We start from the raw sequence: 15,676 nt of genomic DNA, 5'->3' as shown, positions 1-15,676 counted from the left end.
TTTTTTTTAAAAAAGTATAATTTTTTGGTGATTATCCTATAAGTTCTTAGCAGCGTTTTTTATGTTTTTGTAACATGTTCATGGTCATATCTCAGCACTGATTAATAAATATCAGTTTTTAAAGTTACGTTAAAACTGATAATTCATAATTTCATATTCCTAATAGACATTAGCACCACTGCAAGCGTCTTGAAAATAGCTAATTACAAAAATAAATTTAGATCGAGTATATTTATTTACATATTAGATCGTGTATATGTTGTCAGTGTTGAATAAAACCGATTAACAACATCTACGCGCATGGCTTGCTTGTCAATATCGGTGATACAATTCTATCGAGCCTGAATGATATTCATCACGTTATATAAAGTACACAGCGATCTACAAAAATGATGTGTTCAAAGGATACCCACGGTTTTTAAAATATTAAAAAATTGTCCTTTCACTCCAGTGAGAGCCACAAAAACACATAACACCAACATAAACTAGTAAATCAATTCAAATTTCTAAGTTTATAGTGCCTTAAGACACTTGAATTGGAATATGAGCACTCATAGTTAATTCCCAACGAGAGGCCTTGAGCGCATCTAACTACCCAGAAAATCGTCCAGTTGGCTTTCTACCGTCGCTCTGTATCCCTCCCTGTGATAAGCACTGAACATGGCCGGTGTGAAAAACTGATTTGCGGTGCTATGTTGCGGGAATCGACCAAACAACGGCGCACAGCATTTCATACAGCAAGCCAAATGGCAACATTCGCAAAACGCTCCTGTCAATCTATTTGCCTCTCTTTCAGATAACACCGGGCCTTTTCCCCATTTCTTCGTTTTCAATGTGACCCCCGTATCAGCCTCGTATTCAGCCCAGGTATTCTCAACATCTGCTTCAACGCCTTCAGATGGGTGCCTTGGCATTAGCAGCAGTATATCTCCCTCGCCGACTTGTTTTGTCTCTCCAGTTTTCTCGTTTTTTTCATAATATTGGACTTTAAATTTGTAATGTCGTGGGTATTTCTCAAATGTTGGTTCAACGAATTTATCGCGAAGATCTTCAAGAATGTCACGACCGTCAACTCCGCTGAAGGAACACCGCAACTTTTTCCTCGCCATTTCTAGCGAGTGCAAAAGATCAATCCCGGCTTCCTCGTTGTTTGATTTCATGCCCCCGTCTGCTATTATAATTTTCCTCATTCGCTGTTTGAGTAGCGCTAGAACGCCAAGATTTTCAACATGGCCACCATCACTCAGATACAAAATTGGCGGAGGAACTTCACCAATGTTGTTTATCATCAAAGTCTCCCGCAGGAATCGTACTTGATAAATATTCACAATGCACCATCTAAAAAGAAGTTCAAAGTATAAAGCAACAGCAAAGCAACAAAATTATAACAAAACCTTTACACAAAAATTATCATGATCTACTATAAACATTTGGCAGGGAAGATTAATGAGCAGGATGTTTCTGAATTGCAAAATCTTCTCTTGATCTGGATTGCAAGAGCTTTTGCAATGTCGCTTTTGTTTTTTGTTCGTATCATAACTTCTCTTATTTTCATTATGCATTTGTTTCCTTAAGCAATGCAAGTTATCAACATTGGCTTGTACACACAAATGCAAAATACTTCTTTGATAAAGGCAAAATACTCCTTTAAGTAATTCCCTCCATACAATCTATCATGTTTTCTCTTTGTTAGCGTATATTGTATTAATTTTCCATATCATTGCATTAATATTCTGTAATGGTGTTTTATTTCCTTGTAGTTTTGTTACTTGTTGTTATTGTTATTTATAAGATTGTATGCAGAGTGAATTTAAATATAAATGAAACTGAAACTAAACTCAAACGAACCGCCTGTTCCAAACGAAATACCTTTGACTTTCTCAGAATCCTGCATCGTCCAGCTTTCTGTCTTTAAACGTTTTATAGTCTACAAATTACATAACACAGAAAATGAATTTTTCATATGAGTAATACTGCGAAATGATGGAAAAACTTACCTGACAAACATCTCCAGTTGGCTGGTCCTGCTCTTTCCAGTTGGCAACATTGAAATCATGATAAGAAGCACCATAAATCCAATGAATATACCCATAAGCATATAGCCAGCAATGTTAGGCAGGTACCAATTTAGGTCGACCACAGGCACAAGTAGCAATGGCGCCATCAAAATGATTTGAATGATGTATGGCACGATCTAGAGATAAAATGTTCCATTAGAATTTGCCAAGTAAGGAAAAGTAGTACCGTATATTTTGTGCACTTTGATCATAATAAACATCTTGTATATGGAACAAACGATTTATCTCAAGATACAAGCTGTTAACCTACTGTATTTCATTAACAATTTTTAATTTTATTGCCTTTTTCAATGTTTTTGCGTGAAATGACATTTTTATCAACATGAAGCTGCTTGAAAAGACGGGAAATGAACAACTTTCTATAGATTCACTTGAAGTCATTCAATACGTAAACTTGAAACTTGCTCTTATCAAATTCAACACTTTCATTTGGTTATTACAATATATCATAAGCTTTAGAAACATTTTCAACTGGTTTCTTTTGATTTGGAGATAAAATTTTTGCTACAAAAAGAATCTTGTTTTTCTTACAACTCCACATGTGCTCTTCTTCAAAAGCCTCTTATCTGCCAGCCATGACTTCCCCATCGTAAGACCAAACATCATTTGGAGGCTAAGAGCTGCCTCGTTTTTGTATCCACCCATATGATATGATACGACAGCACCAGATGTTGCCATGGCATCTGAGAGCTTGATATCTGAAGGACCAATCATGTTTTCGTCGAAATCTTTGTAGTCGTCATCGTCAATGCGCTCTATAAGCTCCGGACTGATTGTTAGGACAGTAAAAGCTACGTCCGGATCAGAAGAATCTTCATAAATCCAGTTATCGACCAGCATATTGCAAACATAGAGCGGTTGGATGTGCCTTAGATCTCTAAGTGTCAGGATCTGTTTATCTTGCTCTTCAATTTTGTCGTATTCACTTTTCACAAAACCTGCTGTTGCTGTCAGAAAATCAGCACATGTTATCCCGCCACATCCAAAAAAACCAGCACTCTGAGACGTATAAAATGCCTTCTGGAGTTTGCACCTATGCAAAATTGAAGAAACACTTGTTATGAAGCAATTTTAAATTGTGTTTAGGTTAAGGAAACCGCGCTACTGGAATAACCGAGGGTTGCGACGCTGTGAAGGTATTGACTATCTAGGAAGCAAGCGGTTGCATGGGCAGACCGGTCGTTTAGAAGCCTCGTCTCTGTTCAAGAGACGAAAAAGATGTGCGCATACAAAGGTTGTTTCTGTAAAATATATATCTATAATATTCGCGTTTCCAGTGAAATTTGCTATTTATTTCTAAGCACGTATTTATGAAATTTGACTAAGAGTGGGCTTTTTACAAAGAGTTTTGAATTTGTTTAAAGAGGATGGTATTGGGAATTTTTGTTTATATCAGCTGCGAGTTAAAACGAGGCCGACATGCCATAAAAAAATGATGTCAACAGCCCCACAACCCCCGCCCCCTCACTTTCATACTATTTCAAATCTCCTACTGCCACGCTAAGCAAGTTGAGATAGCGATGCTAAGCTTTTTACCTGTAAAAAGTGTGGATGCAACCTCGTTGAATGATGTTTAGAAACGGCGCCAGCAACAGCAAACCAGTAGCAGCCCACGTTATAATTAGAAATATTCTCTCGTCGTATTTAATACCAAGTACTGGATTCTTGTACACTCTGTACTTGATCCCGTATGTATAAACATAAATAAGCAGCGTCCAGGAAGCCTTGGACCTTAGCGGAGGAATGCCCATCCATAGGATGACCCCCAGCAAAAGGACGACTCCAGTCAACCATATAGGAACAGAGGCTATATACAGCTCGAAAAACCATGGCAGGAACGTGAAGGCAAGTAATACTGTAGTTATTCCCGTTGATATTTGAAAAAAATATTGAGCCTGGCTGCTCACAATCTTAGCTAGGCTGTAAAAGAGTATGATTCCGATGAGAAGGCTGCTATAGAGAATTGCTTGTGTTTGGGCTTCTCTGTCTTTTAAAGCATAGCAGATTAATTGATCATTGGGAACTATATGAACAACGGTCTGGTTAGCTAAAGTCGTATTAAAGCCAGCTTGCCCTTCACAGATAAAACCTGAGCGCATAAGGGGCCCAAGCAAATAATCAACCAAGTAAGCGAGTGGAAATGTTAGTGGCATCCATATCAAAGCAGGGATAAGAAACACAACGAAAATCAGCATCACTACCACAAAGATAGAGTCGAAAAGTCCTTGTATTGGGTTCCTCCAGTTGCACTGTGAGCTCGTGTTTCTTCGCATATGGTTGAAGAACTTTTCGTGCCATTGAGGATTGTCTAAACCACCATTACGATACTTCCATTCCACGTATGCACTGCCTGTATATCCACCACCGGAGACGCAGCTTAGATATGCCACCTGTACCTTCTTCTGTAGAATACGCCGGAGAACGCCAGAGGAGAATGCTGCAGAACGGATACCTCCGCCTGAAAATGCGACTCCGATCCCACTACCGTCATTGCTTGCTTTTTCATCAGCTGAATAAGTAGATTGTGCTTCGGCTCGCAAAGGTTCCTTTTCCATTTTCAAGGTTTATGCCACTGCTTGGAGTGGTTGAACTGCGGGCTGGATTAGCCTGAGGAGATACACAAAATTAAACATTTATCACATCACATCCGGTTTCTTTTACAAACTCACCATCACAAAGCTGTTTCTGATCTGATCACAAAACTGTAAAAGAACAACTCAAGTGAAACAGACGCCACAAGTTTTTGAAGTATTATTTCATACCGCAAAGTGAAATACGAATTACAAAGAAGAACTATTGGCATTGTTTTTTACAGTACACAAGTAGGCGGGTCCGATGGCATGCTCCCCCGAATAAATTGCATTTTAAGGAGTGACATAGGAGTCGAAATATAAGTTGAAATGATAGTTTAAACATCAGTTTAAATAATGATTGAAATATTTGTCAGTTGAAATATTTCAACATTTTAGTTTAGGTATGCCAACCTGTGCGTAACCCGACCCAATAAAGATCGTCCTTTGAGTCACGAATTTATGTTTTAGTGAAAAAAGCTCAAATTAACCAATTGCAGTTAGTGGTGTCGCTCTAAAAAGTTAATATTCGGACTGTGTTTTAGACAAGTTCTAGAAGCCACGCCCAACACCACACCCACAGTCACACCTATGACCACACCAAAGTCACTTTGATCTGTGTTAATGGTTCTCTGCCTTGTGTATAAAATCATCCAACTTTTCTCCTTCTCAAAACGACTGTTAGCAAATTGCTCACTAATAAAAAATATAAGGCATATTACACTCTTTTTTTATAAGAACAATTTTATAAGAACACGAGCCTCAAAACTGGTCGAAAAATAAGAACGAATTAAGAACAAGCTGAGGCTGAGTTTCTGCAAAATGCAATTTTGAACAACGTTTTTTCTCAAAATTGAGGATTTTTAGCGATGTGTGAGTGCTTTTTCGGTGAATATTCAAATTTATCAGCAAATTAAGGCTGTCTCACTCAATTTGTTGGCAAATGAGGACTGAACACCTCCTTAGAGCGAAAAAGCTAGCAATAGCACCGCTTACACCCTCTTAATTCAAGAACAAATTAAGAACAATCCAGCCTCAGATTTTCGAAAAAATTAAGAACAGTCAGCCTGAACTTAAATTTACTGGTTCTTATAAAAAAAAGAGTGTAGTGGGTTGCCACTGACTGCAGGTCTGTTTAGCGAAGTGGCAACACAATACCGATAGGTTCTGATGAAAAGTGGCAGTTAGTCCTGGCCATAAAGAAATGGACATTTACAGTAATTTCTTTAATTGGCCCTCTCGTATGAGCCACAGTCGACTAAGCTCCACCCTTGATGTAAAATTTTTAATAAGCCCCCCCCCCCCCTTAATGAGTCCCCACCGATAAAACATTCAGCGTTCAGCGGCAATGATAAAAAGCAAAATTAAACGAGACATTGACCGAGAGCCGAGCAGAGAAGATGATAATAGCAATATGAATATTATTTCTGCATATAGGCCCAAACTAAAAAGTTTCATAATTAATGATAAGCCCACAAAACGCTGATTCAGGGGTTGACAGTAAGAAGCTGCAGCCTGCAAGCTTAGATAATGTTTTTTTTATAAGAATCTAGGCATCCTGATTTTTTAAATCGCTTGTAAATGGACCAAAATTTAAAAAAAACAATCAAACTTCAATTACAGACAGTTCATACTTAATCCATCTATATTGATTTCTTTGGGTATCCTTGTTTACTATTCAGCATGACCCTTGAATTAAAAAACGTCAATTTAAATGTATTATCTTGTATGTAAGAAACCCAACAGCTTGATTCTAAAATCTGTGCTGCTTTTAAGCAGCAACGGAACTCACTGTCATTATGTTTAACTTCACCGCTTGTGAAACCCCTCTCCATCTCAAATTCTATGTGTCTATCGCTACCCTGGTAGGGCAACTTACTAGAACAGGGGAAATAAATAAAGTAGTACTTAGAGACTAAACTACAGTTTGGCTACATGTGTGAGAAGAGCTACTGGCAGGCTTGCTTTTAGGCTACTGTAGGCCGGTGATCCCCTATAATTGCATCAGCCTCAAAAGTCACAAGAAACAGCTAAAACACCACTGTTTTATCTGACACGCCTTGAAAGTATAAAATGTCCTATCAGGATCAAAAGGTGAACGGAAATTTATAGCCTGCGCGCAGACTCTAATTTCTCCTATAAGGAAATGTAAGGGAGCTGATCCTCAAAAACCATTGCCTGAAATAATCTGGCATCTTTCTCCTACAAAATTCTAAACTAGACAACCTTGTAGACAACCTTGTAATTAGCAGCCTTCTCGGCTGAATATCTTTTGAGAATACTGATGTCTTGTAGGTTTCTATTTGGAATAAGACTGTGGAATATTTGGAATATTTGGAATTTCATCGTAAATGAGCTTGTTGTTACCTGTTGAATACCTGGTCACTTTTCCTCCAGTTAATGTGCCGCTTGCTTCTTTACAGTAGTTTTGCCACCTCGAAATATAGCCGCTTTGTTATCGATGAAATCTTCAGCGCAAAATGCAGTTTATTTCTCTTCTATCAAGTTGAATTTGATCTTTGCCAACGTTTTGAACAGAATTAATCGAGGAAAACAGATCTAGTGTATCAAAAAGTTGATGCAAAGATTGCAACAGCCTAAGAAAATTGTATCTTTACGACCTTATAAGAAATACTTCATCATGAGTCTAACGTAATCAATAATTTTCAAACTTTTATACATAACACAAAGGTGATTATTATGATATGTTCTTTCGTCGAAGGCATTGTTCTGTCACAATATCTAAAGCCGATTTTTATTGATTAAAATAATCTCAGTTTCTGAAACCGTCTCATACCCTTTGGTTTCATCCGGTAGTCTTGGTTACGGTTTTCAAGTGTGCTTAGCCACGGCAGAGCAAAAACCTAAAAATCCAGCGGTAAAAACCACACAATGCAGTTTTACCACAGTTACCAGAAAGGGTTGCCAGATTGGACTTTTCCAGACCAAGTTTTTCAATTTTTGGTCTTTTTCGGAGTTAAATTGCCTTGCAAATTTGTTTTTGGCCTACTACAAAAATTTGGCCTTTGGGCGTTTTTCAGCAGCAATCTGGAAGCCATTTCTTTGTTTTATATAAACTTTAACACCTTATGAAACAAGCAAATCTTACATTGAAAAAGCACTGCTGCACTGTGCAAAACCAGATGTCAAATACTACCACCTAACCTAACCATTAGTGTTATAGATCGCAATCTATCTCAATTACGCTGGCTCGAAACATATATACTTCTCCACGAACCAAGAAATCTCTTCAAATAAAACTCAAACGTACGCCTTGTCTCATCATATCTCAATTTATCTACACGTCTTTCCTCAAAACATTTTACGCTAACACTGCCCTACTGTACTTTTATAAACTCAATTTACATTACTCAGCTAATCAACATGTCAAATCAGTGAACCTATATTTGCTTATACCGATACAAAGGTCGTACGTAGGTTTTTAATACATCACGAATATCAGTTTCCTTTACCTTGTTCACGTACACATTAACAGGAGACAAGTACGTAAATATAATATCATAACAAAACAAATTAAGCTACTTCGAGTCCTCAAGTGAATAAAGCAATATATAATTAATAGAGAAAATCATGTTGTCTTTAAAAAGCAATATATCTAAGAATATAACATAACTAAATGGTTGCTATGCGCGCTGTAGAATCCCCCACAATTAGCAAAAGAACTTTTTTAAAGAAAAAACTCTCAGTACTTGTTTTAGTTTGGAATGTTATTTAAAAGGCGCATGCGTGGAAATTCATGTTACCATTTTGCTGTGTATTTTTGGAAAATGTTTGTTTTGCCCTTTTTATGCGCAGTTTGGCCCGAGTTGGTTACCCGTCTGGCTTTCTTTTGTAAATCCCATCTGGCAACCCTGAGATCAGGGACACTTCCTTGACAAGTTGTCCTGTTATTGCTGGAACTAAACACAAATGAATCATGCCTTTAAAAGGGGATTAACTACTTCATGTTGAATGGAGATCGGTCATGGATACGCAGTGAATACCACCTTGACGGTACTTTAACCAATCAAAATGCTCCTTTCCATGAATAATGTTTACTGTTAATCAGCTAAAACAAAGTCGGTTCAAAATAGCTTCGTTTTGAGATCGATATATACAGTTAATGGAGGTTGGAGCGATTGGAGTGATGGAGCTTCATCGAAAACAGTAAACATGACTTCATTCAAAAACTATTGCAATGTCCGTATTACTGTTTCATAATCATTCTCTCATTAGACCCCTAATCTTAATCTACTAACAGCAAAGTGGAAAGGAAAGGTGACTTCAAACATAATGCTACACTGACTCAGATAATTGTGATTAATGTGACAACAACTATTGTGACATATTTCGACAAGTATATTTTTACTGACTATCAATGGTATGTTTTGATTTGAATTACTTTTGATGAAATGGTTAGTGGTAATTTGATGCAATGAATGAGTTTGAAGAGTGTATTTGCGTTGGGTTCTTTAGCAAAGTATCGTTTTCATCACAGTAACGTCCTGAAAGTGCAGTACTTGCCAACCGAACCAAAAAGAAAATTGGATAAAATATCAATTGCTAGTCCTTTTAATCTTCCTATTATCCCCCTATTTCATCAAACCCCATCGAGCCACACCCTGCCCCACCCTTTTGTTTAATAGAGAATACCCAGTTGAAAAAGTCACGCTACACTACTGGTTTTATCCTCTGCCAAAAACACTCTAAGGAAACGAAAACTTGGTTTTACTTCGGTGCTCTAGCAAGTATCAGAAGCATTAAAAACATTTGAACCCTTAAGCAAACTGTTGACGATAAATTCAAAATTGTAACAAGAAAGGAAACTTAGTTTCATACCGTAGATCTCGTCTCTATCTCACTGCACACCTACACCACAATGTATGTATGTTGCCCTTGGTGGATTAGAGCCATCTACCCAGATACCGGGTTCTTTAACTAGCTTACTGCACGCTCGAATGCTCCGTTATTTAGTTCGTTCTATTGTCTTTTGGCAACAGTAGCCTCGTGACCCATTAAGCATCAGCCCTCTGTCGAGGCCAACCTTTAATTGGCAGTGACTTAAGCCCCTTTAAGTCTACTGCCATAACAAAGAATATGAGTAGATCTAAAATATATAACAACATCTCAAATATTTTTCCAGAGCCAGAAAATAGTCCGCTTCATGACAGAATTTCAAAAGCAGAAATACCAAGGCTTCATTTATGGATCTCTGCCTTCCATATTTAAATCTTATGACAACCTGAAAGAAGTTCTTGAGGTGGCAGAATACGATCGAATCATTTCGGCACTGGGAATTTGGATTTAGGTAGCTGGAACTCAGAAGATTAGGGACAGGATCACGGTGTAAAGAATGTATGAATTTCTAAGACCTTTCTGCAAAGGAGGTTTAAACTACGTTCACTGGGGTTTGGATTCTGCCTAAAAATGGCAGGGTTCTTCAATCAAGTTCCCCCTCCCGACCCACCTAAGAACTTGAAGTATGTTGATGGTGTAGCTGCTTGGATTTCTTTCTCAAAGATTCGCAACTTTTCTTGACTTCTACCAAGACGTTCACTCATGGTAGAATTGTGATTTGTTCTTAGAGTTTTTGTTTTCAAACTCTTTCTAGTCGTGTTTTTAACACATAGTGCGGTTTGATGAGAGCTTTCCAATCAACGAACCACATAAATTCTCTTAAAAAGATCACGTCTTTAGATGTTATCGGTAACAAAAAGGGAATTAAATTCTTGAATTGAGGTTTGGACTGAAGCAGGCAATACATTCCTTGCTAATTTGGCCACTGTGCTGAGAGGTAGGGATCGGAATGTTGTGTTTTTGCTATCTACTGAAAGATCATGTTTTTGCCAGAATAATCATGATCTCAAGACTTACCCAGCAGAGTCATAGAACCCTTCTCCAGGGGCGTGGCGTGCTCGTCGGTAGAATTAAAATTTTAACAAAATATCAATGTAACAAAAGAATTTCTGTTGGCAAAATATGGTTTGCATCTCTTACACTAAACCCCTCCCCCCCCCCCAGCGATAATGGTCACGCGACGACACTGCCCTTCTCTGTTGACGGGGAAGATTTTGAATGAAAGTTTTTCCTTTTTCATCGCAAGCTTTTTGATTACTCAGCTACATGCTTGCTTGCTTCACCTATTGCTAAGATTCAAATATCACGAGGCAAAGTTAGTAGATCCGTGCAAGTCCACCCCAAGTTTAAAATGTAAGTATGTGTCAAATTGACTGTCTCATTGAAGAGGTGTGTCTACACCCAAACATCGCTCTAGTTACATTATTGGATATTCCTTCACGCCCATTCTATGAGCAATGGCTTTGGCTTGTGTTCGTATCAAATGCCTCTTATGTTCAGACCTGTCAACCTTAAATTTTCAACACCTGGAGATTTTAGATTTTTCCTAAAGAAAAACAGGGAGATTCGGTCAAAACCAGGGAGATCACAGTAATTTGTTAAGGGAATAAATATACCTGATAAAATTTTGTGCTCGACAAACAGTTAATGACAAAAGTGATCAAGAAAAGTATCTTCATAATAACTTTTAGTGCTTTTTTGTTAATCAGTTAGCACTAACAAAATATTATTGTCATGTGGAATTCAATGTGACCATTATATCTTAATTATCCCTTTGTAATAAGAAAATCTTTGAAGCATAAGATGCGCAGTTCAATCAAACATTCGGTGAAGAATATTCCTAGACCATTCTGTTAGACATCTTTGAAACCGGGAGAAACATTTTAAAAACCTGGAGACCGGGAGAAGGCAGTCAAAACCTGGAGTCTCCCGGCTGAACCGGGAGGGTTGACAGGTCTGTATGTTACAAACAAAACAATACGCAATTAACAGACAACATGCACCCCAGGGCATGACAATATCGTGAAACACCCATTCCAAAATCGTGTTCTTGCTTCTCATTGAATATAGCGTGCTTCACTTTGCCCGATAACCTAGCGACTTCATTTCACTGTTTCATTGATTTTTATTGAAAAGCGCCTTATCACTGGCAACCACCAGGCGATGTTAATTAGGCCGACTAAAAAGCTTTGTTTTTAAAGACTTTTGAAATGTAAGCTTCGATAAGTGATCTTATAGCAAACAAAGCCAATGTTTAATACAATTTTACTTTCAAAATACAAATTATCGTTTAGACTACATTTTGTAATCATTTTCCATACAGCGAAAAATACGATCATTTCTGAATTGGAAAAGTTCGATAGCTTACCTGTTTGATTTACCATTCCCAACCATGTGCTTGAATAGTTGTACCAATCAAATTTTGCTTCATTCGTGATATCATCGACATTATCTTTTAATAGACAACCTTTGCTAGGTGATTTTCTTCACATTATTTGTACATGCTCGTGTTGCAGTCGCCTGATTCGCTCCAATGATTTTCAACCTGCCATAGTGTGAAATGCTAAGAAGAATCAAATTGGTCGTGTTGGATTGTCTTCTATGGCGTCTGTTAACTTAAACTCAGATTTTTCAGTAATCAATTGCTGAGCTTTGCCCTTTCATTTTCAATTTGGTTGTCTGTTTGCCCCAAGGCCAAACTCTTTTTAGACACATAAAGGTGTCTTCAAATACATCTTAAATTAACCTAACAACAATGCATAACTGATATTTCATAAACAATTTGCTTGTGTTATTCATCTTTGCCTGACACGCTGATGCCGAGAACTTTTTTACGTCACATCAACCCTGAATCATCTGATTATAAATCTTCTGTTAAAATTAATTTTGTTTCATTCTATCAAATATTTTCAGAAATGATGCTTTTCGACACAGTATAATTAATTTCCAGCCAAAATGTTGTCAACCTACAGTATTTGATAACGTTACCTTTTTTTATTGATTAGCTGTTTAATGGTTTTTGGCCTTGATTTTGCTTGCAGATAGTTGTTTCAATAAAAATGACATCGTTAGCCGTTAAAATAGCAGTTGCAATATTGATCCCTCTGCTTCTAAACCAAATCGATACAACTTAGCTCTGTCTATACGGCATCAACCATTCTAAGCCAGAGCAACTTAGAACCGTCTTGTTCTATACACCAACACGTGTAGTACAGCTCTGTCTATACGGCATCAACCACTTTAAGACAGAGCAACTTAGAACCGTCTTGTTCTATACACCAACACGCGTAGTACAGCTCTGTCTATACGGCATCAACCATTTTAAGCCAGAGCAACTTAGAACCGTCTTGTTCTATACACCAACACGTGTAGTACAGCTTTGTCTATACGGCATCAACCACTTTAAGACAGAGCAACTTAGAACCGTCTTGTTCTATACACCAACACGTGTAGTACAGCTCTGTCTATACGGCATCAACCACTTTAAGACAGAGCAACTTAGAACCGTCTTGTTCTATACACCAACACGTGTAGTACAGCTCTGTCTATACGGCATCAACCACTTTAAGACAGAGCAACTTAGAACCGTCTTGTTCTATACACCAACACGTGTAGTACAGCTCTGTCTATACGGCATCAACCACTTTAAAACAGAGCAACTTCGAACTGTCTTGTTCTATACACTAACACATGTACAACAATATCTATACGGCATCAAATTAACGACAGAGCAACTTAGAGCCCTTCTCTTGTACACACCAAAGTGTGCTCAGCTCTGCCTTGACGACATCGAGCAATGCCCAACACATAGGTAAACAGTATTGTCTCTGTCATAAACATTGATTTCTATCAGAAACTTTTGATAATATGATTAACAGATACAAAATAACCGCCCGAGTGCGACTATATCTTGTTAAATTTTTTTCTTCTTTGAATATCTAAACAATGCTACCACTTTCTTATTAGAATGATCAACAAGTTTTCGTAGTCAAAACAGGGCTTCTGAGAGAACATTTGAATCATGCTTTTAAAGGCCAAAGTTAGTTCTGAACCAACTGACTAGAAAATGCTTTCTCTAGCGTATCTGCTTTGAATAACAGTGTATCTGCTACTTTTATTTTATGCAGCTCTTGTTTAAGTATGATTCCAGATTTGACTAAATTTTGCATATTCAGTTGTTTTGTATATGCATTTTGCAAGTCGAGTTTTTATAAAGGCTTAGAAATTAGTTGTCTTGTACTAGATATTTTCGAAGAAGCATAAAAATTTGGGTAAAACATCATGTTGATCGCTTAAGGATGTCTTGCATTTGGTAAAATTTTAGTAAAATAAAACATGTTATATGTAACATGCAAACTTTCTTAGGTACCGTGTTCACAAGCATTTCCATGTCGAGACCTATCAATTAGAAGACTAGTTATATTATTTCTTTAGCATTCTGGGTTTTAGCGTGTTGCACTTCCAGATCTTATTCACAGAATACTTTTGGAACTTGTGAAGAGTTGATATATTTTTTGCAAAATCATTAACTTCCCCTCAGGCCATTGATCAAAATAACTAAATCGCCATTTATGATCTCATTTAGCTGATCTAAAGTACTATGATGTAGCAAAAGATAGGTCATATTAAGCTAATCGCCGAGATAGAAGAAATTTAAGGATGTTATCAAACCAATATAAGCAAGCAATAAAGAGAGCCAAGACATGAGCCCTGAGGTACTCTAATGTCAACCATATTCATTCTACAAAGCTGCTGCCTGCCAGAGCATTAAGATTGAAACAAATGCTCTTCTTAATTTTGAACTCTGTATCTTTCCAGGTTATTACAAAGTAGTGACCTGTTTACGATGTCAAATGCCCTTTTTGAGATCAATGAATGCGACACCAACTACCTTCTATTGTCTTAATCTAAGTACCAGTCGAAAGTGATTTTTAAACAGGTAATAATCTTTTCAGTGTTCCCTGACACATAAAAAGGTGTACCTTGTCATACATCAAACGTTCTTAAATTTCATTTAATCAAGCTATATAAGAGGGACATAATACAATTGACTATTTGCGTCTCTTTTAAGACAATGCTAAAAAGCAAAGCACTGAGAAAGCAGCCTTGTCGTAAGAACTAGTAGTTGGTCGAGACAAGCAGCTGTATCGTTTAACATTTTATTTATAAAAAGTCCAAGACACTTGTTAACGCTTATTAACACATCTTGGGGGTGTAGAAGGGGTTTTGACTAGGTGACTAACAGACTGCTTTGCCAACTGACTAATGGCTGATTATGTGTAAAACCCAAGACTAATGATTTACCCAAATGCTTGTTTGTTTGTTTGTTTGTTACCTTATTTTAATTCGCTATTGCTTTCAGCTATCGCATTTGTTCTATTGTTCTTTTATCTATTGTATTTATCCATCTTTTCTCATCTCCGGCTGGGCTAAGAAACTATCATTATGTTCTTAAATTAGCTATTATTGTTCTTGCTTGTAAAATGTGTTACCTTTTGTTCATTTGTTTCGTATTCCTTATTTTACGCTCCAGATGTATGTATTAGTTATTCTGAAGAAGCTTATAGCGAAACGTCAACCAAGTTATTTTTTTATTGAGTATCTATTTATATTTTTTTTAAACTTTAGAGTTAGGAGCTATTAAATATATATATAGTACGTTATATGGATATATACACATACAACTAATCTAAATCGAATCTACTGTATAACAAATGAAAAGGAAATAACTAAGGAAATAAATACGTACATACATAAGCTAGATATTTGAAGCAACTTGGATATGAATGGACAAAATTTACAGAATATCGATATCATTATATTTGCAAACGTTACATTGTGGGTCAAAGTTCAGTTTGTAATCTAGTGTTACACCTAGGAGTTTGACAGTCTTATCAGATTTGATAGAATGTCCTTGAAAGTTAAGATCTATGCCAGAAGCATTTGTCTGGTTTTTTTCAGGGGCGAAAATTCCGGAGGGGGGTGTCGGGGGTGTGACACCCCCTAATCTTAAAAATAACCGATTTCGCAGGGCAATCGAAGATTTCGCAGGGCGCCAAGAAGAGCTTTATTGCCACGCAGAAACGCCACCTCTGAAGTTCGTAAAGAGCCGTTTACCAATTTTGAAACGAAATATTATATTTGTTATGAATCTCCATTCCTGACATTGCA

At 37.2% G+C, this 15,676-nt stretch overlaps 1 protein-coding gene across 5 annotated transcripts; it reads right to left on the bottom strand.

The window, feature by feature from the left end:
• Window positions 1–475: 475 nt before the first annotated feature.
• Window positions 476–12,315, bottom strand: LOC135683449 (uncharacterized). Of its 5 annotated transcripts, none has more exons than XM_065198700.2 (5): window positions 11,874–12,315; window positions 3,615–4,685; window positions 2,610–3,111; window positions 1,998–2,194; window positions 476–1,338 (listed from the first exon to the last, which is right to left on the bottom strand). In XM_065198700.2, the coding sequence occupies exons 2-5, from the start codon at window positions 4,631–4,633 to the stop codon at window positions 588–590; spliced, it is 2,469 nt and encodes an 822-aa protein (XP_065054772.2). In that variant the 5' UTR covers window positions 4,634–4,685; window positions 11,874–12,315; the 3' UTR covers window positions 476–587. The 5 variants fall into 5 exon arrangements, with proteins under 5 accessions (XP_065054772.2, XP_065054771.2, XP_065054774.2 ...); XM_065198699.2 differs by lacking the exon at window positions 11,874–12,315 and adding an exon at window positions 9,488–9,650; XM_065198702.2 differs by lacking the exon at window positions 11,874–12,315 and adding an exon at window positions 9,488–9,594 and having other exon boundaries at window positions 3,615–4,780.
• Window positions 12,316–15,676: the final 3,361 nt, after the last annotated feature.

Source organism: Rhopilema esculentum, chromosome 7 (genome assembly GCF_057945365.1).
Source record: "Rhopilema esculentum isolate cy_ngs chromosome 7, ASM5794536v1, whole genome shotgun sequence".
Lineage (NCBI taxonomy): Eukaryota > Metazoa > Cnidaria > Scyphozoa > Rhizostomeae > Rhizostomatidae > Rhopilema > Rhopilema esculentum.
The sequence above is the reverse complement of the archived record's forward strand: the minus strand, read 5'-3'. Positions and strand labels throughout refer to the sequence as shown.

Coding starts and splice junctions, on each gene's coding strand:
- LOC135683449 (XM_065198700.2), bottom strand. CDS start 4,633: ATGGAAAAGGAACCTTTGCGAGCCGAAGCACAATCTACTTATTCAGCT. Junction 3,112..3,614: donor TGCATCCACACTTTTTACAG/GTAAAAAGCTTA, acceptor AATTTTGCATAG/GTGCAAACTCCAGAAGGCAT. Junction 1,339..1,997: donor CAACTGGAGATGTTTGTCAG/GTAAGTTTTTCC, acceptor ACTTCTTTTTAG/ATGGTGCATTGTGAATATTT.